Source organism: Dermacentor albipictus, chromosome 1 (genome assembly GCF_038994185.2).
Source record: "Dermacentor albipictus isolate Rhodes 1998 colony chromosome 1, USDA_Dalb.pri_finalv2, whole genome shotgun sequence".
Lineage (NCBI taxonomy): Eukaryota > Metazoa > Arthropoda > Arachnida > Ixodida > Ixodidae > Dermacentor > Dermacentor albipictus.
In genome coordinates, this window is record NC_091821.1 from 246,376,233 (window position 1) to 246,401,171 (window position 24,939).

General features: G+C 45.3%; 1 protein-coding gene across 3 annotated transcripts; it reads right to left on the reverse strand.

The window, feature by feature from the left end:
* Positions 1-1,031: 1,031 nt before the first annotated feature.
* LOC135907940 (A-type potassium channel modulatory protein KCNIP1-like) lies at positions 1,032-24,936 on the reverse strand. Of its 3 annotated transcripts, XM_070531143.1 has the most exons (7): positions 24,593-24,936; positions 23,720-23,789; positions 17,020-17,090; positions 16,474-16,680; positions 15,765-15,827; positions 11,520-11,582; positions 1,032-3,687 (listed from the first exon to the last, which is right to left on the reverse strand). In XM_070531143.1, the coding sequence occupies exons 1-7, from the start codon at positions 24,698-24,700 to the stop codon at positions 3,640-3,642; spliced, it is 630 nt and encodes a 209-aa protein (XP_070387244.1). In that variant the 5' UTR covers positions 24,701-24,936; the 3' UTR covers positions 1,032-3,639. The 3 variants fall into 3 exon arrangements, with proteins under 3 accessions (XP_070387244.1, XP_065295815.1, XP_070387245.1); XM_065439743.1 differs by lacking the exon at positions 15,765-15,827; XM_070531144.1 differs by lacking the exons at positions 11,520-11,582; positions 15,765-15,827.
* Positions 24,937-24,939: the final 3 nt, after the last annotated feature.

Below are 24,939 nucleotides of genomic sequence, written 5' to 3' on the forward strand. Positions count from 1 at the left end.
TACTGGAACTCGCCTGCTCTGGTGCAGATGCTGGGCCTGTGCACGACACTCACATCGGCCCCAAACCTGACGTTCCTTTGCTTGTTTCCTGCCCTCGCACTTTCATTCCTTTCCCAGCAGAAAGGTGTTACACTAAATCTCACCTCTGAAAGCACATGTCCCCTCTACATAGTAGAATTTGTTGGCATTGAATTTCCACTTTGACGTACAACACCTCTAAAATATGCGTGCTATCTCTTAAATTGTCACGCTTTTTCTCTGGCTAGGCACAACAACCTGAAATGTTAATGCTATAGCTACCTGGCAAGCTATACTGTGCCAGTACAGCACAGTCCCAGTTAATACTGGTGGACCTTGGCAGGGCCCTACTCTGTACACAGGTGTCTTGGAAAACAGTCAGATTGGCCTTATAGTTGGCCTTGCCTTCACATCTCTTTTTCTTTCCTTGCAAGCACACCTTTGTTTAAGAGAACATTGCTTGCTTTTGCATTACTCTCAGCTTGACCCTGTTTCACCAACAAAGCAGGCTTTTGTGCAGAATACTTTGGTATGGGGTACTGATGCTGCATTGAAATGGGATAGCAGCTCAATAGCGTTCTGAAATAGGATCTTCTTATACCTGATTTATGTCCATTTTGGGAGTAGTTACACTGTTTTCCTGCTCATTTTTGAGGATTTGTGTTTTGTTTTCACTCTAAAATAAATTAGAGTATTGTGCCAGCCATGCTTTCTCAAAGAGATGACGGTTTTGTAGCATTGTATGAAATGCAGTTCACTAGTAAGAGAGATGTTCTGTCAGTTGCCTGGTGATGTGCTTGGTAGGAAAGGAAAAGGGATGTGAGACAGATGCAGTTTATTTGCAGGACCCCTTCACAGTAAGAGGGTTGGGTGAAAGAAAAATAGCAGGACTTCATATATTTTTTGTTTATATATACATATATGAATATCTGGCAAGGTGCACAGAAGACTACTTATGCCAAGCCTTCACTATTATAATGTGACACTTCCAAAAACTAGAATAACTTGCCATCTTTTCTTTTTTTAATGGAAGCCTTCTGTTTCACTAGTCCGCAGAAATGCTACAGACAATCCCCAAATTTTGGACTTTTGTCTTGCTATATGTGCCTGCTCACTGTAGGCTTGTGCAGGCACAGACTGCCATATCCTGCTTGCCGTCTCAACTCTCCCTGTAAATGTGAGTATCTGGACGTGATGACGCTAGCAATGTAGTGCATCGATCACTGTTTTTGCTGTAAATGCACTCCGTGTGCCCAGCCCCACAAGTAGTTACGACGCGACCTATGCATGAGCACCACTGCTGCACCTGCATTCTTGTAGTGAAAACCTGCCTCGTGCAGTCACCACAAATAGGAAGCATTCTCCTCCACAATGTTGTGCACATTGTGGACTACAGCCGCGTGAGAGCACACCTTGTCTATGAAGAGAACTTGCATCAGATCTGAAGTCCGTTTGGCTAATGGCAAGGCTTTTAACTTTGGGTGGATGAACGTCGCGTTGCTTGCTAACTGTGTCTGCACTCCGACATGCACACAACAGTCTGGCTTCCCCTTATAATCCACCCAAATGTAGTGTGGTTGATAAGCTGGTATGACCAATGATTTGTCAGTCAGTTTAATGCTCCTAGAGGAGGTATAAGTTCACTTTCATTTGTCCTTGTGAGCACGAACTGTATCAGCAGTGGCACAATGCTACACAACATTTTGCAGTCTCTGTGGTATAGTTGTGCCTGAAAGTGCAGACTGGAAGCCATTGCTGGCTGTTTACATGGAACACTAAACTGTTCAATGAATGCCTCCCATTACTGTGTTTGGAAGCAGATGGGCATTTTGCCTGGGCAGTTGGAGGATTTAGCCTTGCTATGCGTGGAGGTTGGTATAAGCAAAAGCTCTTTTTTTTCTTTTTCTTTTTTTTCATTGCATTGTTTTTGACTAACCCCATCAGCAAGGCTAGTGTGGTGGGGCTCGAAGTAATGGGCGGTATGTGACATGAAAGCGCCAACTGCAGAGTTAAAAGAGTACTGACACAAAAATTTTGGATGCTTCTTGCGCCACAATAAACCAGGGACAATGGTACAGAATGTCACTTGCCTCAGTGTGCAGTATGGAAGGAATGGCTACACTCTCCTTTAATTGCTCGCAACACGGGTGGTGATCACATGATACCACAAGCTGCTGTACACACAGGATGCAATGGGGAGCACATGACACAGAAGTAAACATATGGAGGGGACTTCAAGCACTTCGAACTCACTCATGTTCTACCCGACTAGTTTTTCTTCCGTGTTCTACCTCATTTGAAGTTCCTTCTCATTCCACATGCGATAAAATGCTGCTTAAATCCACCCTTAACAAAGTGAAGACAAGGTATGCACCTGTGTTAATAGATTGGCTATTTGGCTCGAGTGAGAGAGGAGTTAGTTTCGAAAAGCGGCCCATGCCAACTTGTCCTAGGAGCTTGATGAATTGGGCTAGTTCGTAATTATCCATTGTACTATTGTTGCAGTGCAAAAGCAGGACATACGTCAGCTAGTCTCCTGACTTATGCTTCCTGCACGTACTTGCATGCCAACGCCTTTTAGTATTCGCTAAACATATCGAAAACTTTAGCGTCGCGGAATGCATTGTGTCAGACCACACCTAAAGAGGAACGATTTGAAGTTGTTGACCACAAGCAGTAGCAGAGGTGAGGGGGTCACTGGTCACGTGACCCACCTACCGAAAAAAATTTGTCGATGCCACTGAGCACAAGGTCCAGTTAAAATATCAATGTTTCACGTGCAGTTAGTATACTTGTTCGTGTATATCCACGTGCACAGATTAATCGAATGACGGACGTGTTTCAGCTTTGGCATTTTGTGTCAGTACTCCTAAACAAAGAAAACAAAGTGCAGCTAACGGACTAGTCATGTCCGGTCTTCTGCTCTAGCTCGCCGTAAGAAGGAAATAAAATGCACAACGGCTTTCTAAAGCAGGTCGCTCGATGTTCGTATTCCCGCGCTCAAGCTGTACTTGGTCGCAACAATGTCGTTTGTCGAAGAATTGCACTGCGGATTCGTAGTTGACTAGCCTGGCCCGTGTTGTACCTTGCAGATTTGTCGGCGGCAGCAGCAGTTTTGGCCAGGCCTGAACATGCGCACCCGCGGTGTATCGACATTACGTGGTGCGAGTTCCCGTGAAGCGCGTTGCACAGCACGCACGACAGCTTTCGGTGCGCCTCTCTTAAAAGTGATTGCATCAAAAGGCTACTGCGCTTGAGCAGGGCTGGGCCCGCGGACGAAGAAGCTTCGCCCTATTAATTCTCGATAATTTTTTTTTTCTCTGCGGCCCCATCGTCACGTAACTCCTACACTATCGCAAAACTATTATGGATAACCGAACATAAATGTACGATACGCAACTGAGCCCACTAGCATACTCGTCATGAAAGCGCGTTGCCTTGTACTCTTTTACATGTAGTCGCACGTGTAGGTTGTCCAGGGAACCATGCGACGTACGCTCCAAACTTGGTGGCCCGCGGAGTCGCTGGACGGCGAAGCTTAAAGCGAAGGGTGAGTTTTCGAGTGGGAGCTCCTCGTTGATTCTGCTCTCAGAAGAACCAAGAAACCCTCGACGACCAGTGCTACAGCGTCGTGTCCAGAAGAGTCAAGGACTTCGCGATGGTGTCGTCCTGGGAGACAAAATCGGGCACCTTAAACGATGTCTGAAGCATTCCTATGGGGCACCTTGCGTAGATGTTTGCTTACCCGAGTAAATATACGCAAGTGGAAGTTAACTAAAGCTGAAGAAGAGATTCTTCAGAAACAGAAATACTGTGCATTATTATTATTTTCTTCTAACGTCGCATATGGCACGTTGTACGATTGTCATCGCAGCTGGATATTGACGGGCGCCGTAAGTTTTGACAAAGCGTTCGGTTCGAATGAAGGTCGTCTGTATAGTCTAGGCAAGTGCCAGGTTTATGAACAGTGGGGATTCTGCAACGCATAGTCCAGAAAAAGGCAGAAAGGGGAGATGAATACATCGACTTCCTGCTAGGCTATCCGTCTCTTTGAACAACGATGTTCGGCAGGAAAATTATAGAGGAAAATGGTTCCAGTAACACCTCTTATATTTGTGTTACGCCGTAAGCGCAAACGCTTTCAGCAGCGATGCCGCACCTTCCTAAGAGGGCAATCGAAATGTAATTGCAAGTTGTGCTCAAACGTAGCAAGACGCTAACGCATGCGCGCGCGCGCGGACACAGGTAGGGTTTTTTTTTTCCCCCTAGACTATTCAGAATTTTTAAACATCGCGTGGTGGCAGATATCATAATCCTAATACTTGACGTGGATTACTCGAAGAGGCGGACATGACTAATGAACAAAATTGCACTAATTAAGTCTCCTACTGATTACTGTACGGCACGTACTGCAGTTTACGAATTTTAGCCGATGATGTTGCTAGGCATATCGGTTTGGAACGAATTCTGATGACGACGCCAGTTAGAGATATGCGCCGTCAAGCATGCAGTAAATATGCACTGTTCCACTTACTTTTTTTTAAGAAAATGCTGTCTTAATGCATAGAAGCACAAGAGTAACTGAAATGCCCGTGTTTCGTCTTACACTTTCTAAATATCTGGAAACGCGTCATCCTGAGAATTAGTTCCAAGGGGATACGCCACGCGAACTCGACGGCTACGATTCGTAATTGTAATATGTGGTGGAAAGGAATGAGCTAAAAACGGAATTAGTGAAAGCTTGCGAATTACGCATTTTGATTTCGCATACAAGTAATGTCCGACTCTTCGAGTAGTCCAGGAGTATCGGTTTCTGCCACAGGCGTTTTTTTTAAAAAAATAGGTACAGTCTAGAAAGAAAAAAAAAAAGACCGCTAAAGTGCCTTTCATCTTGGCCATAATATGAACGTTTCTGTTCACTCACATCTTTCTGTTCACGCTCACATCTCGCCGCTCTTGCGGTTATCTGTTGATCTGAAATTTTCTTGGTCCTTGTAAAATTTTAGGAGCACATAGTTGCTGCTTGGTCGCACGTTTATTTGAGAAAACGGGCACTAGAATAATGGTGCACCGAACATGAAAGGAAACACAGGATGGGATTATCACTTCTTCGGGGAAAGTAATATAATGTAATGTAATAATGTAATTTAAGTAATGGATTACCAACTTGCCCGGAATGCTGCTCTCATTAAGGTACCAGAAAGCTCAGTTTTACCGTAAGCGGAAGAATTGGTAAGCCAGAAACGCAGAAAACGGAAGATGGGCTTCAAGTTCCTGCGCTATCCCCTTGTGATGTCACGAGATTTGGACAGCGTCTGCACGGTAGTTAATAGTTTGTCGACAAAGGAGAATTGCATGGCACTTTGATGAAACAAAAGACTTTTAACCTAGTCATTTATAGAAATTTTTTCTCCAACAAAAGCTACCCAAACGTGCAGAATGCGGGACGTACCAACGTACCAACGCTGCAGTTCGGGAGCGAAATTCGAGGCTAAGCAACATTCCTTCTTAGCCAAGTAAATGCGCACCGATGTCTGAAGAAGATGCTTCATTAGGCTAAGCTAAATTGAGGCTGATCGATAAGTTGGCGGTAAGGTGCTAATCACTATAAGAGTAAAAAAAAAAAAAACTTGCATTTCTTGAATTTTGCGCCGAAACCTTAATGTGGCATCATAGGTTTGAAATTATTTCCAGGTATTTGGGCCGCTGTAGCGCTTTGAGAGTTCTCGAAATTTTCCATGTTCACTCTCTGATTCCATTAGAATATAATAGAGTACATTTTTAGTGATAAAACATTTACTTTGACCTAGCAGGCATCGTCAAAATCCATGACGGGACGGCAGGCTAGCGCGGGAATTTCAGCGTCGCCACCCATCTATTATTTTTGCATATTTTCTTACTTAGAGTATTCTCGTGGTAAGGCTGGCTTCTTGGTATTGTAGCAGCATAATTTACTAATACAGCTCAAATAGTTTTTGTGTAGTCATGAAATACTGCACACGTCCGAGACGTGTCGCTCCTCCATCCCAGATTCGCTTGTTAAAAAAAAAAAAAAAAGCTATTTACCGTTTGCTCAGGGTAAAATACCACCACGTGTTGCCTGAAAATTTGTTTTCTTGGGACAACGCTGCACAACCTCGCCTCCTTAACCTAGGAAAGCTTGTTTTCAATATACAGGGGTGTTTATTAGCAACTTCGTCCGCAAAAAGTTTTAAGAGCTCCAAATTTTGCCAAAATCTGCCAAATTTACCATTTTTTACTGGCTAAATTAATATTCATTTATTCACTGTACTTAGTTGGCTGTCCAAGAGGTGTACTTTGTAGTAAGAATTCTCTTGCGCCGTACGGATTTCGTGCGAATTTTCTGGGAAACGCGCATACACATGACAAATACGAAAATGTCTGTTTTGATCCACTTTCAGCCCCGATTTTCGCAATGGAGTGGTCAGTGTAAAAATATGATACCAAGTGCATTAGACAGGCCTGTTGGTTGACGTTCCATTCCCGCCATCATTTAACCTTGATTTTTGTTTTAAGCGACATACGATTTTTTTTTTCTAATTTGGCCCGTGCACCACACTCGGCATAATTCCTTACTAATACTTCAGCGCGTACCGCTATGGCTGTCGTGCTTCAGGCAGTCGGCATGCGCAGCATGGGACTCACGCCGATTTCCTTAGCACCTGAGGGCTCGTCCGTGTTGCCCAGTCCTAAAAACCGTTGTAAACATTTGCCTTATCTTCCTGTAGTACCTCCCAAAGACATCACAATGCTTCGGGTGCCGATCATCGCAGTTCAAGAAAGAAGAAAAAAAAAGTCGTTTTGCTTGCAAGTAGGTTTAGTGCAGCCCTTCCTTATAAATAAGGAAACGAGAAAACTTCTCAATTTGGAATCGTTCTCGACATGCACTGACTTTGCCGAACTGGCATCGTTCTCGGCGAACAAAAAAAATATATATATAGTGTGTAATTAAAAAAGTAACTCTGCGAAAACTGTCTTCAAAGGAAATTTCGGCAAATCAAATTCGACTTGCGATGTCTGAAGCTAGTCGAATAAAAAGATTCGCAGGGTACGTTAAGCACAGGACAGAGTTTTTTAGAGAACGAAAGGAGAGACGTTCTTCCTGCAGTGTATATGATTTAGGCAAACAATGGTGATCATGACGACGATTCTGTAGCAGTCTTGCATTTGACATTAGAATTAGTTGCCTCGTAACAGGAGTCCACTTAACTGCCCATGCACGCCTTGTCACCAGGTTTTTGTCGCAGCCGTGCGAGGGACAACTCGTCGGCACTGCTTCACCGCTCTCTGCACCTTCATCTGGGATCAGGGGCGTAGCCAGAGGGGGGGCTTATGGGGCTTGAGCCCCCCCCGAAATTTTTTCGTGCTGTCATGCGCCGCCGACCAAAACAACTCCCGGCGCCGGAAACCATGCTCGATTTTGTCTAGAATGTCCTGAATTCATGCTCGAAAAGACATTTTAGCGCGAACATAGCGAAATCGGGCTGAATTTCGCGGAAACGCCCATGCATCGGGAGTCACATATCGTAACGCAAGGAGCCCCACCGAGCACAAAATTTCAAGGGCGATTTGATGGCGAGCGGGCTCGTCTCGGCATTTCGTGGAGGCCGCGGAATCTACCGAGCGCTTGGATTTCAATTCTGAAACTTTGTGGGTATAAAGTTCTCATAACATTTTGATGCGAAAGGTGCATTGACATTTCCAAAGTCGCGCTTTAGATTTTCGATTCCGCAGTTTTGTGGGTTTAATGCTGTTGTAAACATTTGACGCCAAAGGTGCATCGACCTTTCTGAAGTCGTACATCGGGCCATACAACGAGACAAGCCAAATCACCATACTATCAGACAAGTTGACAAAGCACGCAGCGAGGTCCAATGAGAGAAAGCGTTGTGGTGGTTCATTTGTGCCATCAGGTCACAGAAAAGAATGTGAATTTTTTTCACCTGCGCCAAAGCATCCATGTCAAGACACTAAAGCCACCATTGTAACTAAGTTCTTATTTATTTTTCTACCTAGACTTTTATTCGCGAGGGTACATTAAGCCTCTTTCTCATCTATTTTTTTTGTGTTCTCGCAACTCGCGGGCTGCCAATCCAGCCAGAGCGCATGCGTTTTTCTCGTGCTGCATCGACAACCGCGCGGCGCACTTGGATGCGCGTTCGTTTTTCTCTGACCGACTGCCTTTTCACCTGGCAGAGTTTTGGACGCTTTCTGGCTAGCAGACGAGAAAAAGAAACAATGCATAGTCGCTCGCCAGCATTGCGGGGACTCGACGGATTGCAACGCGTTCGCTTGTGTGCGCAAGGGAGAAAAGCGGGGAGGAAACGCGCCGCCTTCTGTCGCACGCGGTACAATTTGGGAGTGGAGGGAAGAGGGGGATGCTGTGATCTGTGAATCTGTGGTTGCGCAACCTGTTTACTTGCCTTGTTTGACGCATTATATATAGTGACTTTTTCTTAGGTGCGTAGATATATTGGAGACTTATACGTATATTTAAACATCTTTTCTGTATATGCGCAGTGAACTTCGTTTCCAGTGCCAATTTTTGCCCTGTATCACGCTGTATCTTCACATATGTATATTCGATTGTATCTTCGCATTTCTAATGTACGAAGGCGAGTCAAATGAAAGTGAGACAACCCGCCCCGCGCAATAATGGTTCGGTTCAATATTTTCGAGGCATGCGCGTAGCACATACGCATCTCATATACAAGTGACATGCAGAGGTGAGGTTAAATGTTCTTTAATGTTCTCATACACTGGGTTGAACAGGGTTACGGGACATAAAGGACACTCCAAAAGTTGAAAAGCTTGGTGTCGTGAGGTTTTTGACAAATGAAGATGTTTCCCCAAAAGAAATTATTCGCCATATGGCTGCCATATGCGTTGAACATTGCGTTTCATTGGCCACTGTGAAGCATTGTAGCAAACTGCTCAAAGAAGGACATGAAAGTTACAAAGACGATCCATGGCCGGGCCAAAGCCACCGTGCAATCATCCCCAACACAATTGAAAAGGCCGTGGTTGCTCAGTGGCTATGGTGTTGGGCTGCTGAGCACGAGGTCGTGGGATCGAATCCCGGTCACGGAGGCTGCATTTCGATCGAGGCGAAATGCGAAAACACCCGCGTACTTAGATTTAAGTGCACGTCAAAGAACCCCAGATGAGGGTGACGACATTTTGTCTGCAATTGTGACCCTGGATGACTCATGGTGCCGCTACTACTAGCCTGAAACACTACGGCAAAGCTTACAGTGGAAGCATTTGAATTCACTACTCCCAAGGAAAACAAAGGCCGTCGTTTCTGCCGGAAAAGTGTTGACTTCTTTTTAGATCGTTAGGGGCCATTATTGATCGAATTTCCTAAACCTGGAGAGACTCTAAATCGTTTCAGATATTGTGAAAGGTCGGATCGGCTGCGTGTCGCAATGAAGAACAAACAACGTGGAAAATTGAGCATTGGGAACATGTTGCTTCACAACATCGCCCGTTCCTACGTCGCTGATGTGGTTAATACGAAACTGGCAAAGTTCAAGTGGGAAACGTTGCAACATTCCTCATGCAGCCCAGACCTGTTTCCTTGCCTCTTCCACATTTGGTAAAATTTGAAAAAAACTGCTCAAGGGAACCAGATTCGTGTCGGAAGATGACGTGTAGTCATTTACAGATTTTTGAGGCAGCAACCCAAGGAATTTTATGAGACCGGAATTACGCGACTCGTTAGTAGGACAAGTGACTAAATACTCATGGTGACTACTTTTAAATAAAGTACCCCGTTTATCATATATTCGCATTGGCTCACTTTCATTTGACTCGCCCTCGTATATTTCGCAGAACTCCTGCTTTTTTACATGTGCTCTTTGTTGCGACTATAATTTCGGAGCAATTGCTCGCTCCTGCGCAATACATTCTAACAAAGGACAGCGTCATTGAGATTTTCCCCTGGTCGTTGCATATGTACGAAAATGTAAACAAGACTGTTGAATTATATATATATATATATATATATATATATATATATATATATATATATATATATATATATATATATATATATATATATATATATATATATATATATATATATATATATATGTGTGTATATAGATCCCTCGACTAATGCTGTAAGGAGGAGGCCGAGCGGCAAAGTGAGCCCCCCCCCGAACGAAATTTCTGGCTACGCCACTGTCTGGGATAAACATTCCACGACAACTCCGACATGCGCAGTGAGGTTCTTGCTAAAGTTTTTCAGGGAGGCGTGTCAATCGGAAATTGAGACAGAAAAAAAGAAAAAGGCGGGCTGCGATAAAAGAATCGAACTCCGTGAGCACTCGTCCTACCTCTAGGCTTCTGGCAAGCTGTGGGAGGTGCGATAGAAGACAAGGCAAATACAACGCTTGTAATGGTTTTTAGAACTGGGGCAACACAGTCAAGCCCTCAGGTGCTGAGGAAACTCACTTTACAGCACCATGCGGCGCGTGCAGACTGCGTCAAGCACGAAACTATAGAGGCTAGAAGGTTCCTTTCTAGCCTCTATAACAAAACCCTGAAGCACGGAAGCCATTGCGCTGTGCGGTGAAGCGGTGATACGGGACTGCGCCGAGAATGATTCAGTGGTCAAATTCACATCTCGCCTAAAAATAAAAAAAAAAATAAAAATGATATAATCACGAAAATGAAAGGGCAACAGATAGGCCTGTTTAATACAGTTTTTTTCATGTTTGCGTGGACTGCATCGTTGTGAAAATCAGGACTGAAAGTGGATCAAAACTGACATTTTGGTATGTTTGTCTTTCTTTTATTTTTTCTTCAGAAAATCCGTACGATGTATTGGCACTAAGTAATTTTTGCTGTAAAGTACAGCGCTAAGAAATTCAAGTAAAATAATACAAATAGCAAATTCGTGGTAATTTTGCGAGTAACGAATGTTCAAATCGGCAGATTTTCGTCAAACATTTGCGCTCTTAAGGCACCTTTTTCCGACCGAAGTTGCCAATAAACATCGCTACACATTGAAGCCTTCTTCTTTTTCGTGATTTGGGAGAGGAAAATTACGCTTAATTCTGCAGCCCATATGGGAGCACGGCGCAGCGTATAACACACATTGAAGACAAACCTTTGTAGGCTTAGCATGCGAAGTTCTGCAGCGTCACATAGCAAAATAACATTTAAGTTTCTCGTAGAACCATGTTCACACGTGGTTTCACGCCAAGTGTCACGCGTGTGGGACACTTGGCGTGGAATGGCCCTTTAACGTCCCTGTAATGTGGCTGTTTCGTGTCGCTTTAAGGGGGCAGGAGTTCAGGGGGGATGGGTTGGAACGGTATACCTGGTCCAGTCGAAGCCCCAATCGTGGGCCCATAGCAAAAGCGTCAATCATGCTTTAAAAAAAGCCTTAAAACATGCCTCCCCCTCCTCCTCCTCCTCCTCCTCCTTATTGTCACAGTGTAAGGGAAAGTAAAACCTCCTGGACTGCGTACCTTGGAGCAGATCTCCATGAACTCGTCCATGGTGACGACACCGTCCTGGTTAACGTCCATTTTCTGCGAATACGCCAAAATGGATACTTAAGGATCGTCCGGTCTCCCTTGCGCCTTGTCCTGAGGAAAGTCCTTGGTCTAATTATGCAATAATAATTCCTATAGCGACGTGCTGGCTCACGACCTTTGACAAAGGCGGCAGTGCGATGTGCGCGGTAAATTCATATCGTGATTTGTTTTTCAGTTGCCAAAAATGCGTTCCTCCATATACAATGTGTTATTTATTGATTTATTTACTTGTTTTACAATGCATTTTTTAAAAATAAAACGGCTATGAGCGTATCGAACTTGACATTTTCGCAAAGGCGTTGTAAGGCGAGGCGGACATATTTCGTCGTAATAACGTGAGTTTCCGATGATTAATAAAAAAAATTCATTAACTAAATTATTAACGGAACATTGGGGCCAGTTGTTTCAATAGGGCTAAGTGTAAGACACATACGTCGAGCGTTTTCATTCGCATTGTTAAAATTTTTATTTTACGCGCATATACGTCGATGCTGTCTTTCGCGTCGACTTAGGCTGACACGCCTGCCTCCTTTTCTTCTTCTCTTTTCTTTCTTTGTCTTCCTTTCTTTTTTTAACCGAGAGGCCAGGTTGGCCAATTTTCGAGATAGTGCTGTCTATGACGCAATGGGGTTAATTTTACCTATTATATTAGCTCTAACTACGCTTGTAGAGTTAATTTCACCTACTCTGCGACGGATTCTCGTTTCTTCTCTCGTTCAAACCTATGTCTTGATACCTTTTGCGAACCGCTACGACGCTCTAGAGGCGCGAAAGGGCAGGGTTTCTTTCTTTCTTTCTTTCTTTTTTTTTTAATACCAAGAGTCAACATAGATACCCAGATTTCACGTACGCCAAACCCGTTTGAAGTTGCCAAAGAAGAAGATATTGTCCAAACACCCTGTACATTGAGGAGCACATTCTTGCTATCTGAAGAAAACCACATCGCGATATGTATTTATTTACTTAGTAAGAAACTTCAACTTTATTTTTGCATTTTAAAAAGGACGCTGGGTGCGTGGTGGAAAGCCAACAGTCGCACGTTTGCTTGACCGGGCACCGCGCCTTTTTTACAGCACTCATATCGGCAGCAGGCACAGCCGCTGCATTTCTAGCACGTGTAAATGGCAATAGTATTGCAAGTCAGAGGACAATACAAACACAAAAGGCCAAACGCTTGCGCTAGAAAATATACCAGGAAACCGTCGTGACAATTTCGGCTTGTTGGTACGCCATTACTAAGATGTTCGCAGCGCACATACATTGGGATGAAGATATAAGAGTGGAAACGGAGCAGAAGGGTTGAAATCCGGGCCAGTTGGTACGTGGTTGAAGGGAAAAAAAAACAGTCACAAAAGACAAAGGACAAGAAGAGAGGTTCACACCACAACGATTGGAAGCGTACTAGATCAGTTTATTAGGTGACGGCTGCATTAGTACAACCTCGGTGCGCTTACTTGTAAAAGAATTTGCCTTTCTAGGTCGGTCACGATAGGTGCGATAACTTGGCTTTTCATGCTCTGTGATTAGTGATGGTGTTGTTGCGCATGCTCTGCTGGCCTTGCTGGGACTACGCCGTTTCTAATAAAGCTCAGTTGATAGGCCAGTCGTTGTGGTGTGAACCTCTCTTCTTGTCCTTTGTCTTTTGTGACTGGTTTTTTCCTTAAACGGAGCACTTTATCTCGACTATTCTTTCTTCATCCTAGTGTACCACGAATATTTGAGTGAATACTAGGAATAAGCATGAGACTGTACACCACCTCTCTAGAAATATTCGTCTCGGAAACCTGCCAAGAAATACATTGGTGTTCCACACCGCTTTTGTCTCGCCATTCGTGAGGGTACATCCTTAATGGGTTTCCAATGCGTTTCGTTGCAAGTTTACCGGCGCATATCTCGCAGCTGGTGCCATATTATCGATGTATATACTATAGTCTTGCACTGCCGGTAGTTGCTCACCGCTTTTTACGAGCATTGAAATATTATTTAGGCATGAATATTACACTCCCTGGGAAGTGATAGAAGCCTGTCATATAAGCAGAGAAAAGGAAAACTGTTAGCCGAACGTCACTTGGTTTGCATGACAATGAATTCACCTTTCTGGAGCAGATATTTTCCTAACTTGAGCTGATCTAGAAGGCTGCGGCATCTCCTGTTACGTGTACTTGTGTGCTTGTTTATATTTGTGTGAATGATTCAACAAACCCTTCAGTTGCGAGGCAGCGCTTGTGGTGTGTGTCGCTTGTTCTATCCATGCCCATTTTTTGCGAGCTGCTTTACTTCATTATGTATATACTATGCACGCATATCTTGAGCACTGGCTGGCTTCACAATTGTAGCGCGTTTCCTAAAGAAATAAAATAGATTCGAATAAAACCGAAAGTTTATTAGGGAGGCACAATGTATTCTAGTTCAATGATTATCGCATAATTTCTGAAATCCCGGGGGCGATATACTGCGTCGCCGAGAAAGTAAATTCTCTTTCCTGCACTGCCTTTAATAATGAATTCATCTTCGCCGAAACACTCTTTTTTGTTCCCTCTTTACCACGTGTATGCACGCATGCAATAAGCACTTGATCATAACGCTTTTACTGGCGCCTGTAAGGGGAAACAAATGACGAGACAAAGCCTCATTTATCTTCCCTTCTTGTCTTCGTCCACTGGAAAAAAAAAGTGTTGCCGCCACTGCAGAAACTGATGACCACCAGAGGACACTGACTTCCAAAAAAAAAAGAAATAACTAGCGAGATAGCTTCGATATCAGCACTGTACAGCGCTGACATAGTGAAATCTTAGGCAACTGGGAGGAGCAGTATATAACTTTGAGAAGGCGGCCGCTAAATGGCACGCTTTGCAGTCAAGTGATGACTGAGCCGTGCTCGAAGCAGTCTTCCAGTGGGCGATACTGATGGACGCCTATTGTGTAACATCAAGCCGCTTACGTGTCATCGTTCCCTTTTCATCCCTGTTTCTTCTCGTTGCTTCCCGCGAGTTAGTACCACGTGAGCTTTGATCGCGGCGGCGGATGCTTCAACTTTCCCGCGACGTTGCGGAGGCTATATTTGAGCAGTGTCTCCTCTGTGTCCCGCTCGCACCTTTCAGAGCGATACAGGTGCAGGCTAGGGTACGGGATTAACGGACAACTTTTCACCATCATGGCGGCCGTAATAAGGTCTGTGAGCATACTACTGCGCAATTTCGATGCTTTTTTTTTTCCCTCAGCGTTGCAAAACTGCAAAGCGCATGTTGTTGCAAGCGGCTGCAGCGGGGGTTAGTGAACTTCTAGCCTGTCCTGCTCCACTGCGACGAATCGCTTCCTGAAGCTAACAATGCGTCCCTCTCGGACAGATCAGCGACTCCAGCAAGGCGAGACACATTTGGTGGATCGAGCATTTGTTCGTTCATTGTCGCCGTCACGGACCAATGGGAGCAAGAAAAACTTCTAGAAAAGGGTGTTTTAAGGCGTTCCCTCGCGGACTCCGGTAATAGCAACGTTCGTTTGACATACGTTCCAGCTAACTGTGGGGTCATCCCAGGAACCAAGACGCACCAGCTTGCGTCATGCGAAGCAATCTCCGTCTACGAAGCTCTCCTCCTTCCTGTGTGATCACTCAAGAAAGATGCGGGGGGAGGGGGATTGTGTGAACCTTCCCCCTCAACGCGGGTCCTTCGACGGCTTTGGACGCTACGATTGGACGAAAGGTGCCGGGGGGGGGGGGGGGGTAGCAGCTGATTCCCTCGCCTAGGGATCTGGGGAGTACAGAGGGGACTTAAGCGGACGTTTGCGGCTCCTTGGTGTGCTTCACTTCAGTCATGCTAGACTGATGAGATAACGTTCTCGACTCTTCATGTAGATATTGTAAACAAATCCAGTACTCCTCGTTCTCCATGAGAACACGTTCCTCCCTTCAAAAACGTCCTTAGCGTGGATGAGTCGGATGACGGCATGGGCCAGCTACCCCTTTTTACATGCCCGACCCCAACTCTTACAGCGTACTCCCGCCGACGAAAACTTAGCCATTCTAAAGTGAAGAATGGCGATGGGACGCGCACGTCAGTACGCATGTATTATCGCCCTCTTTTATGCAGATTCTTTACGAACTTCATGAACGAACTTTTCAAACTGTATGGACGCCTCAAGGCGTATAGTGGGGGAGGCAACTTTTGCCAAGCTTACATGTTGGCATGCTGCTGTAGTCAATTCTTGCTCACAGGGTGGGCAACGGCGCCCTTTGACTCGCTGTGAAAGAGGAGAGAAATTTCTTTATTGTTCATGTATAGCACACACGTGACTGGGAAAGACAGGGGAGATGTGGGGGGAAGGTGGTATATTCCTTTCTCAATTACATGCATATGACCCTGTGGATGTTACTGTCCATGACTGCCTGTTTTGGGGTAAATTTCGAGCTCGATGGTTTTCTCTGCAGAGCAGATTTGATGAGGTTAAGCAGCCATAAAAATGAAAGTGCATTATTCCCACGTATGCTCGGTAAGATAACGCGTGCACATAAATTAGCTGTGGGTAGCCTAAAGAACTGCCACCAGGGGCATATGAACGCATCCCACTGAGCACTGCACTATGAACAGTACCATATCCCTTGACTGCATGGCTTGTTCATAAGCACTGCTGACAGTGACAGCAATGGCTTGCGCAGCGTGGGAAACTCTTCTTGGTAGCTCCCTCGCGCACCTGTGAAGTATGATAGTTATACTAGTAGCCCTACACAAGCATTCGAATCGAGGATCTTGTGATCGCCATCAGAAAGCACCTGCAATACCTAGTTATCGGCTTTTTTGACCTCGCAGCGTTTGAGGCGACGTTCGTCCCTGCGTGGGTAGATTTGGGAAGGCGGCGGGGGCGTTCGTAAGTTACAGCGCGCTCTTACCTGGAATACGCGGTCCACGTGTTCGCGTAGTGCCCTCTCGTCCGTGCTCGAGCGGCGGCCCAGGAGCGCGTACACCGAACAGACGACGTCCCTGAGCTCCTGGCGCGTAATGAACCCATCGCCGTTGACGTCATATAGCGAAAAGGCCCAACGCAATTTCTCCTGCACGCTCCCGAAGCACAGCAGCGACAGGCAGTAGAGCAGGTCCTGCAAGTTTCGCTCGGATAAGGAAGCAACTCGCATCTGCTTGCAAGCTGCATGGCCCGTCCCGCTCGCATCTCGCCCAAAGACGGCGCATTCGTAGCTTGTTCAAGCATTAACCTGGCGGTATCCACCAGCATATAGGTTGGCGGACAAACTGTTGTCGGTCACTGAATACCCGCCGAGCTAGGCCGTGGTACTAAGAAAAAGTTGGCTAAAGTTGGCTACAAAGTGCAGTGTCCGGGCAAGATTCGAGCCAAAGAGCCTGATCAGGCAGACTGAAATCACTGTCCTGCATGGATGACCATACATTTCCCCTTTATAGAGAAAGGACCAGCACTTCACCTTGAAGCTGATGGCACCGTTCCTGTTCCGGTCGAAGCTCTTGAAGACGTAGCGGGCGTATGAGCAGGCGTCTGAAATGGACGAAAATCAAGCTCCAGCTTTAGTTAGAAGGGCTTTCTGGCGAAGTGGGACGCGCGCAGTTTTGTGCGTGTTTGAGCGCACTTTTTTTAGTGTGCTGTTTGGAGTGTACCTTCGCTGCTCCGCAGCTATGCCTGAAGCGACAAGTCATCATCATCATCATCATCAGCCTGGTTACGCCCACTGCAGGGCAAAGGCCTCTCCCATACTTCTCCAACTATACCCCGGTCATGTACTAATTGTGGCCATGTTGTCCCTGCAAACTTCTTAATCTCATCCGCCCACCTAACTTTCTGCCGCCCTCTGCTACGCTTCCCTTCCCTTGGAATCCATTCCGTAACTTTTAATGACCATCGGTTATCTTCCCTCCTCATTACGTGTCCTGCCCATGCCCATTTCTTTTTCTTGATTTCAACTAAGATGTCATTAACTCGCGTTTGTTCCCTCACCCAATCTGCCCTTTTCTTATCCCTTAACGTTACACCTATCATTCTTCTTTCCATAGCTCGTTGCGTCGTCCTCAATTTAAGTAGAGCCCTTTTCGTAAGCCTCCAGGTTTCTGCCCCGTACGTGAGTACTGGTAAGACACAGCTGTTATTTACTTTTCTCTTGAGGGATAATGGCAATCTGCTGTTCATGATCTGAGAATGCCTGCCAAACGCACCCCTGCACATTCTTATTCTTCTGATTATTTCAGTCTCATGATCCGGACCCGCAGTCACTACCTGTCCTAAGTAGATGTATTCCTAAGTAGAAGTAACGACTGTCAAGTGAGGCATCAGTGCGGTGCGACACGCGAGGAAGGTCACGAAACATGTGCGTGACCATGTTTCGCCTGCAACAATTAGGGCTCACTCAGCGCTCAGGAGCTCTGAAAAAAAAAAGTGATGAGGAAATGAAGGGAGGGGGGCGTCGGAGGGAGACATGTTGTATACAACTCTTGTCAGCGTAACTCGCACGTTTAAACGCGATCGCCTGAGTTGCTCCGCCCTGAAAGATGTGGGTTCGGCACCCACCTTTCGGCAAGTTGTCTTCTCGTCTACTTTCATTACTCATTGTCCTCGTATCCCCTTATCTTTTCGCTCCTTTACCTCATGCGTGTTCTCCCTGTCCGTCCCAGTGCTTTCTCACTCTTTCTATAACTATCAATTTGTGAAGACGTCGTACCAATGAGATATAAGTCAGCCTTCGTTAAGATGGGTCGCACAACGCAGGTGGTGTTCGAAATTCTTTCGCAAGTTGCCACATTTTTCACGAACTGTGATGCCGCAGCGGCTGTTGATAACTGTCAATGTCTCCATCACCATCACAATATCGGTTACTTGTCTTTTCCCCGTTGCCTGTAGCTATCGTGTTCTATTCGGTGTTCTGTTCGTTTTATTTTTTTTCTGGGGATCTAGTTCTTGGTGCATTATTTCGTCGATGATATATTCGTACAAAGGTTTACTGTTATAGAAGTATGCTGTTATAAACGTATGCAATGACTCGTATAACAGTTTACCTATTTTCCTTGGAATATATATATATATATATATATATATATATATATATATATATATATATATATATATATATATATATATATATATATATATATATATATATATATATATATATATATAGATCGACGCAACTTGTTATGGCACCTAGATCTAGTTGCTTATTTCGATTACTACAAACAATGCACAGAACATATGATTGGGGCGCCGCCATCATCATATATACATGAAACCAGTGCATGTACCGGCCCTGACACTAAGTTCTTGTACTTAAGTATGTGGGGATAATCAGGGTCAAGTACAATATTACTTGCAATATGGTCTTTACACGACAGTGGTGTACATCATTATCATTTTAAAGGAAATGCTCATGACGTCATTTTGAGGAAATCGCCAGAAATGATTTAACAAACTGCTTAAAGCTGACCGCACACGCATTTTGCGGCACTTGCAATCTAGGGATTCCAAGAAGCAATTTCTCTAGCCTATACTTTGAGCGAGGATTTAAGCGAGGATTTTAAGGTAGTTGGATGTCAGTTTCTATAAAGATTTCGCTCGGGCCTTCGCTGTTTAAGTTCACGTATATGGCAAAAAAACAAAAAAAATTCGTATTAGGCAGCCTCTAAACCTATTTCAATGAAATTTGTTACATTCATAACGTGACTAAGAAGCGAATATTAAATTAAACTGTATTACTAAACTGCGCCTCTGCAGTGGTAGAGCGGCCACTCTTACCGGGAGAGGAGACTTGGGTAAAAGTCAGGAAAACGCAGAAGAGCGGCGGCGACACCGCCTTCAAGTTCCCGCATCGGTACGCATGGCGTGATGGATTTGGACAAAAAAAAAAAAAAGTCCACACTGCATTTTAAAGTAATCAAGTACAGGGCCTAGCAACGTTTCCACGACTTTTCCTGCACCAAAACGGCCTAAATACGAGAAAATGCTCTGAAAACTGTGACATTCAATTGACGCGCAAGCGCTGAGATACCGGTGCTAAGTTTAAAAGACAAAGATAAAGTGGCTTTTACTCTTGGCTACTGTAATAAACAATTTTCCGCGAAGTTAAGGAACGTATAATTTAGAAAGTCTAGTGTAGCAGCATTGAAACAGATTTTAGTGTTGCTCTCGAGTGTCCCTTTTAGAACGCTAAATTTCAGTGAACACCGCAACGCTATATACGACGGCTTGCTGCTCTATCTATTAAGGGGAGATGCAATTCACCTGATCTAGGCGTCTCGTAGGAAAAACCACTGGCGTTGCCTTTTTGTATATGTGCAAATTTTTTTTCAATTAATGAACGTCTTTATCTTTCTCTCTCTCTCACTCTTTCCGTGACTTGTGGTGTAAAAAAACGTCAATATCGTCTTACGAATTTCATAAAAATGATACGAAGCGAAAAAATTGCGAGAAATTTAAAAGGATTTTTTAAAAATTTCTTTTAATTTTGCCACGTTTCAAGATTACGGAACAATAACGTATATCACTGTTCCGTAAAAGTGTATACTGGCCGAGAGTTCAGATGAAAGAAAATGAACGCCCTGCTTTATAATTGAATTACACGCATCTGTTGCCACGGCCACGTGAGTTTTGCAGATGTTACATTCGCTATACCAGGTGTTTCAGCGAACACTTTCAAAATATTATAAATGTTGCCTGTGTCAGATAGCACAATTCTAGTTCGTGAGCTGGTCTACTCGAAATGGCGGACACTACTAGCAAAAAAAATTTAAATGCGTAACAGAATAACTAACAAAAATTCACTAATTAAGTTTTTAACTAATAATGTATGGCCTATATTGCAATTTACAAATTCTAGACGTGGTGTTCGCAAGGTGGATGCACTTGTAACGAACTCTCAGGAGGACACCAGTTTCGAGATAATAATTCCCGAACTTTGCGGAGAATTGCATTGGCGTTCCAGTTATTTGTGCTTGAATGCATAAAAAGGCGTTTTGATAAAAAATTAACTGTAACGCCAATGCATTTCTCCACAACGTTCGGATTACCAGCTTTCTTCAGCAAGATTCAGGCGTGCTCTTTCTCCTTTCAACCGTTACAGCTAAGTGCTTACATGGAAAATCAGATCTGGATGACCATTTACCACGGAAGAGTAGCTATTGAAGTACTCCCTGAGTAGTATACTCAGGGCAGACCATTACTCAGGGTATACGTATTCAGTGTTGAAACCATAGCATTTAACTGTGCAACTGAGTTGCTATTGTTAGGCGCTGTCTTGACTCCGAGCACAAACTAATTCCCGTGAATCTCAGAGCATGAATTTTGTTAAGATAGACTTCGATAGAGCTACCATTAAGTACCCGTGAAAAACAAAAAGAATGCTTTCTAGGTTCCAAACTTCAACTCACACTTGAAATTGCGTCTCAAACTTCTACTGGCGTACAGATTGGTTTATTTGAAGTAAGTCAACGATGTACAGAATGGCGCATGCTATTGGAGGCGAACTCCACCACTGGAAAGCTGGCGCCGCCGTCGGCGTAAAACCCCATAATAGAGAGAGAGAGAGAGAGAATTCAGTTACGCATTCTTGGCTTTTTTTGTGCACGAGAAGTATACGTCATTATTTTCTATCACCGTGTATAGCTTTAAATCGTGACAGAATAGGATGTGCGATTCCATGTGTCGCGCAACTTTGTGTGCCCGACGCGTGCCTTTGCGCGCGCGTTTGAGGGTCGTTTTGTTGACGAGCTGTCGTAGCTCAGTGTTTCTTCTTGTCCGAATCGATTGTCGCGTTTTGTTTCGCAGCGCTTCCGTAAGGTCGCCGCTTTTAGCCGGGCGTACACAGAAACCATTCGTATGCAAATCTTCGTTCCGCGAGAAGCCTAACTGACCCCGCGGGCCCAAGGCGACCCAGGCATGCGGCCAAGGCCACGGCCTGCATCCCGGGCAGAGAGGAGGAATCCCTAAACGAGCGCGGAAAGAGGCGGCCTGCTCCCGGCGCGCCATTGATCCACGCGACCCTGGCCGCCGCCGCCGGGCTCCAGGCCGGCGACAACAAACACAGCGCTGCCCTTTCCCGCTCCCGCTGCTCCCGAGCGGCGCACATCGCATGGCTTCCCTCTCGGCGGGGCCAAGGATGAGATCGAATTCTTTATTTACAGGCCGTGGCCGGCGCCCGCGTGACAGGTTGCGATATTAGCGGTCCTCGTGCAATCATACCTTCGTCAGACCCGATGGAAAGAGCGCCTTTCGCGGGAGTGCGGTTGTATTTTTTACCCGGAGTGGAGAGGAGCGGTTCGGTCTAGTCGGGAGCGTGGGCCAATATCAATTGGTGTCGGAAGGACCTGCGCTTGTAGGCTTGCTCAGAAGCGTTCTCATTTTCGAGTAGCAGTCGTTCAAGTGTTTAAGTTTGGGCCTCCCGAATAGTTGTTTCGCGAAATCGAGTGTAAAGTCAGAGGACCGGATAATCGGTCTCTAGGTGATGAGCCATGTGTTAGAGTGAAGGAACGAGCGAGAAGATCGTTGCGTGGACGAAGAAGCTATGCCACTCGGCGACGGGACTCGCATGAGGAATGTGGAGTGTGTATAAACTCATGCATGTACAAAATAGCGCCATTGCTTTGCTTCTGCATTATGGGCTCGTTTTGTGATCAAACCCCGCTTCCACGCTGACAGGAGTCAATCACGTCTCCCGCCGCCCTTTTCCCTTTCCTGCCTTAAGGAGCGGCCTCAAATACCAGACAAAAGAACTCCCGGGAGAAGCGCTGAACGCCAGAAACTTAAGTCTTATTGGTGTAAGTAAGGTTTGTCGAAACGGCGAGTGCTTGTCATTTGTCGCTTTCACCTATGAAATTCGCTGCATCAGCTATGATCCCATTGCTCCGCCATGCCTTTGGAACCGCGGAACCATGCAAACGTATGCGCCTAACGTTCAAGCGGGCTGCATGCCCCCAGACTCTGCGATCGCACTTTCGCCCACATCTGCGTCTTTCGAAGCTAACCAATAAATGCATTCTTTTTTGAAAGAGAGCATTATATATATATATATATATATATATATATATATATATATAGAGAGAGAGAGAGAGAGAGAGAGACTTTCCCCATCTTATCTGATGCACTTTACCTTGTCTCTTTTTATTTATAATATTGTATACTTCGCGCAGGCCCTCTACATATTTGATCGTATGTTTCACTTTATAAGCCGCGTTTACACGTGGCGCCTGAGTGCTGAGATAAGGCTCATGCTGGCTGGAGGACATTGCCGAACGTTCTACGTGATGCTTTCGGATGGCGTGTAGAATTAAAAAGACAGCTTTTTTTCCATCTGTGCTTGTTGTCGCATGAGCTTCGTCAATGCTTATAAACAATCCCTGGTAAAGGCCGTCCTCAATACTTTCTTGTGCAAATAGTGGTGATCAAACGCTATCGCTTTCAAACTCTGCGAGCGACATACCTAACAGGGCGCATGTATCAGCCTGAGAAGTATATATATATATATATATATATATATATATATATATATATATATATATATATATATATATATATATATATATATATATAGGAACAGCTGGCTCTCATTTTCTACTTTTACCGATGTGATGTTTTTTTTTGTTACGAAGCTTTTTGTGGGAAGAGGGGGGGGGAATACAGCTCAAATTAGTGCAGTGCGCTTTTTGTCTTTCACAAATAATTATCTTTTTTTAATTTTCCTACATTACTGGGAAGATTCAAATGCACCATGAGTGGCACTGAGAAACATGCATGCGTGAAAATGTTACTCGTGTGCTCTGGAAATAAAAGTGCACCGAATTTGCAATACAAGCACGAACGCCCACACGCACGGGAACACGCGCGCACGCATACATAGGCAAAAGTCAGAAGGCGCCAAACACTTAGTGCGTGACTTTTATGTAAGTCGTTATACACACAGGTATGCGAGTAGTTAAGTTAAGTACTTGTTTAAAATTTTGAAGGAAAAAAACCAAACTATCTAACTGGCTATGGACGCTTCGTTAACGTCGGCGTTCAAGATTCAGCGAACGGAACTCGTACCGGCGTACCGAAAAACTATCTGGATTGCATATTAATGTAACCGTGCTTTCAGGGGCAAGTTCTTGAGAATCACTTTTTTCGAACCCGATACCATGGTGCATACTTACTTCCATATGGGAAGAACTGTGCGAAGATGTGTTTGAAGTTGTCCTCTTCCACGAAACCCGTGGGGCACTCCTGCAACAGTCAACGGATCATGTTCACATGCCTTCACCAAGTCATTCACTGCCACGTCGAACCATGTCATTCAGACATTTGCTTTGTACATGCTGCGCTTGTTGCACGCGCTACAATGCGCGGGTTGCTCCTGGACAGCTTGATGTCGTGCCCACGTTGTTGCGGCCCATATTCCTCCGCCATTAAAATGTTATGGCGGGAAACGTTGAACGACAGACACAGAGGAACATAACGTCATCATACTAATTTCAGGATTAACGATAATATTCTATTGTGCGCATGACAAAATGGAGAGAGCGGAGTACGTGTCAAACGGCACGCCTCGTCACGCTGGTGGTATTGTGATAGAGACAGCTCATGTCGGCGGAGTAGGTGGTAAATTGCGGGAACTTGTGCTTGTCGCTTTCCCGTATTTAATCAGCTACTTAATCAGCATGACATTCCAAAGAGCTCCCATACCTCAAGCAAGTTCGGACTTTTTCTATGCGGGAGGAGGCTGTCATCTCCGTTCACGCATCCGATGCATGCAGTCATTGCTCTGAAGATATAGAGCGCGCACAATGTACCGATGACGCTTAATGCATAGCCATTTTTTTGTCGTTAATGTCCTACAGCGACGCGACAAACTGCAGTTCGCTGACATTCACCGAGTATTTGGGTAAAACTGGCGGTAAGCTGACGTTTCAGCGGCCGGTAAGACGCAAGCGAGGGACACCGCGCGCCGCCGCAGGCTCCGTTCCGGCCATCGGCACCGACAGAGGCGCGCGGCTGTCGCAGCCTGAGCAGTACAATTGAGCACTCACCTGCTTGAAGCTTCTGTACATGAGCTGAATCTGGTGTCTGGTGAACTTGGTGTTTCTGCAGAGCGCCTCCAAGCTATGCTCGGCCTTGGGTGGTAATGTGGGCTCCATCCTCAGGACATCGATCGCGGCACATGCGCATTGAGCGCGTGCTCCTGAAGATTATCGAACCGGTTCGACGGCCCAGATGGCAACGTTGACAAACAGCCGGCCGTGGCTTCGGAGCGTTGCCGGGCCACGACTGTAGGCCAGCGGCCGACCGCAAGGAAGACGCGCCCTGAGCAGGCGACAGACTAGCAGCGACTGGGCAGGTGGCCTCGGACCATCAGCGGGAAAGCGTCGGGCTAATT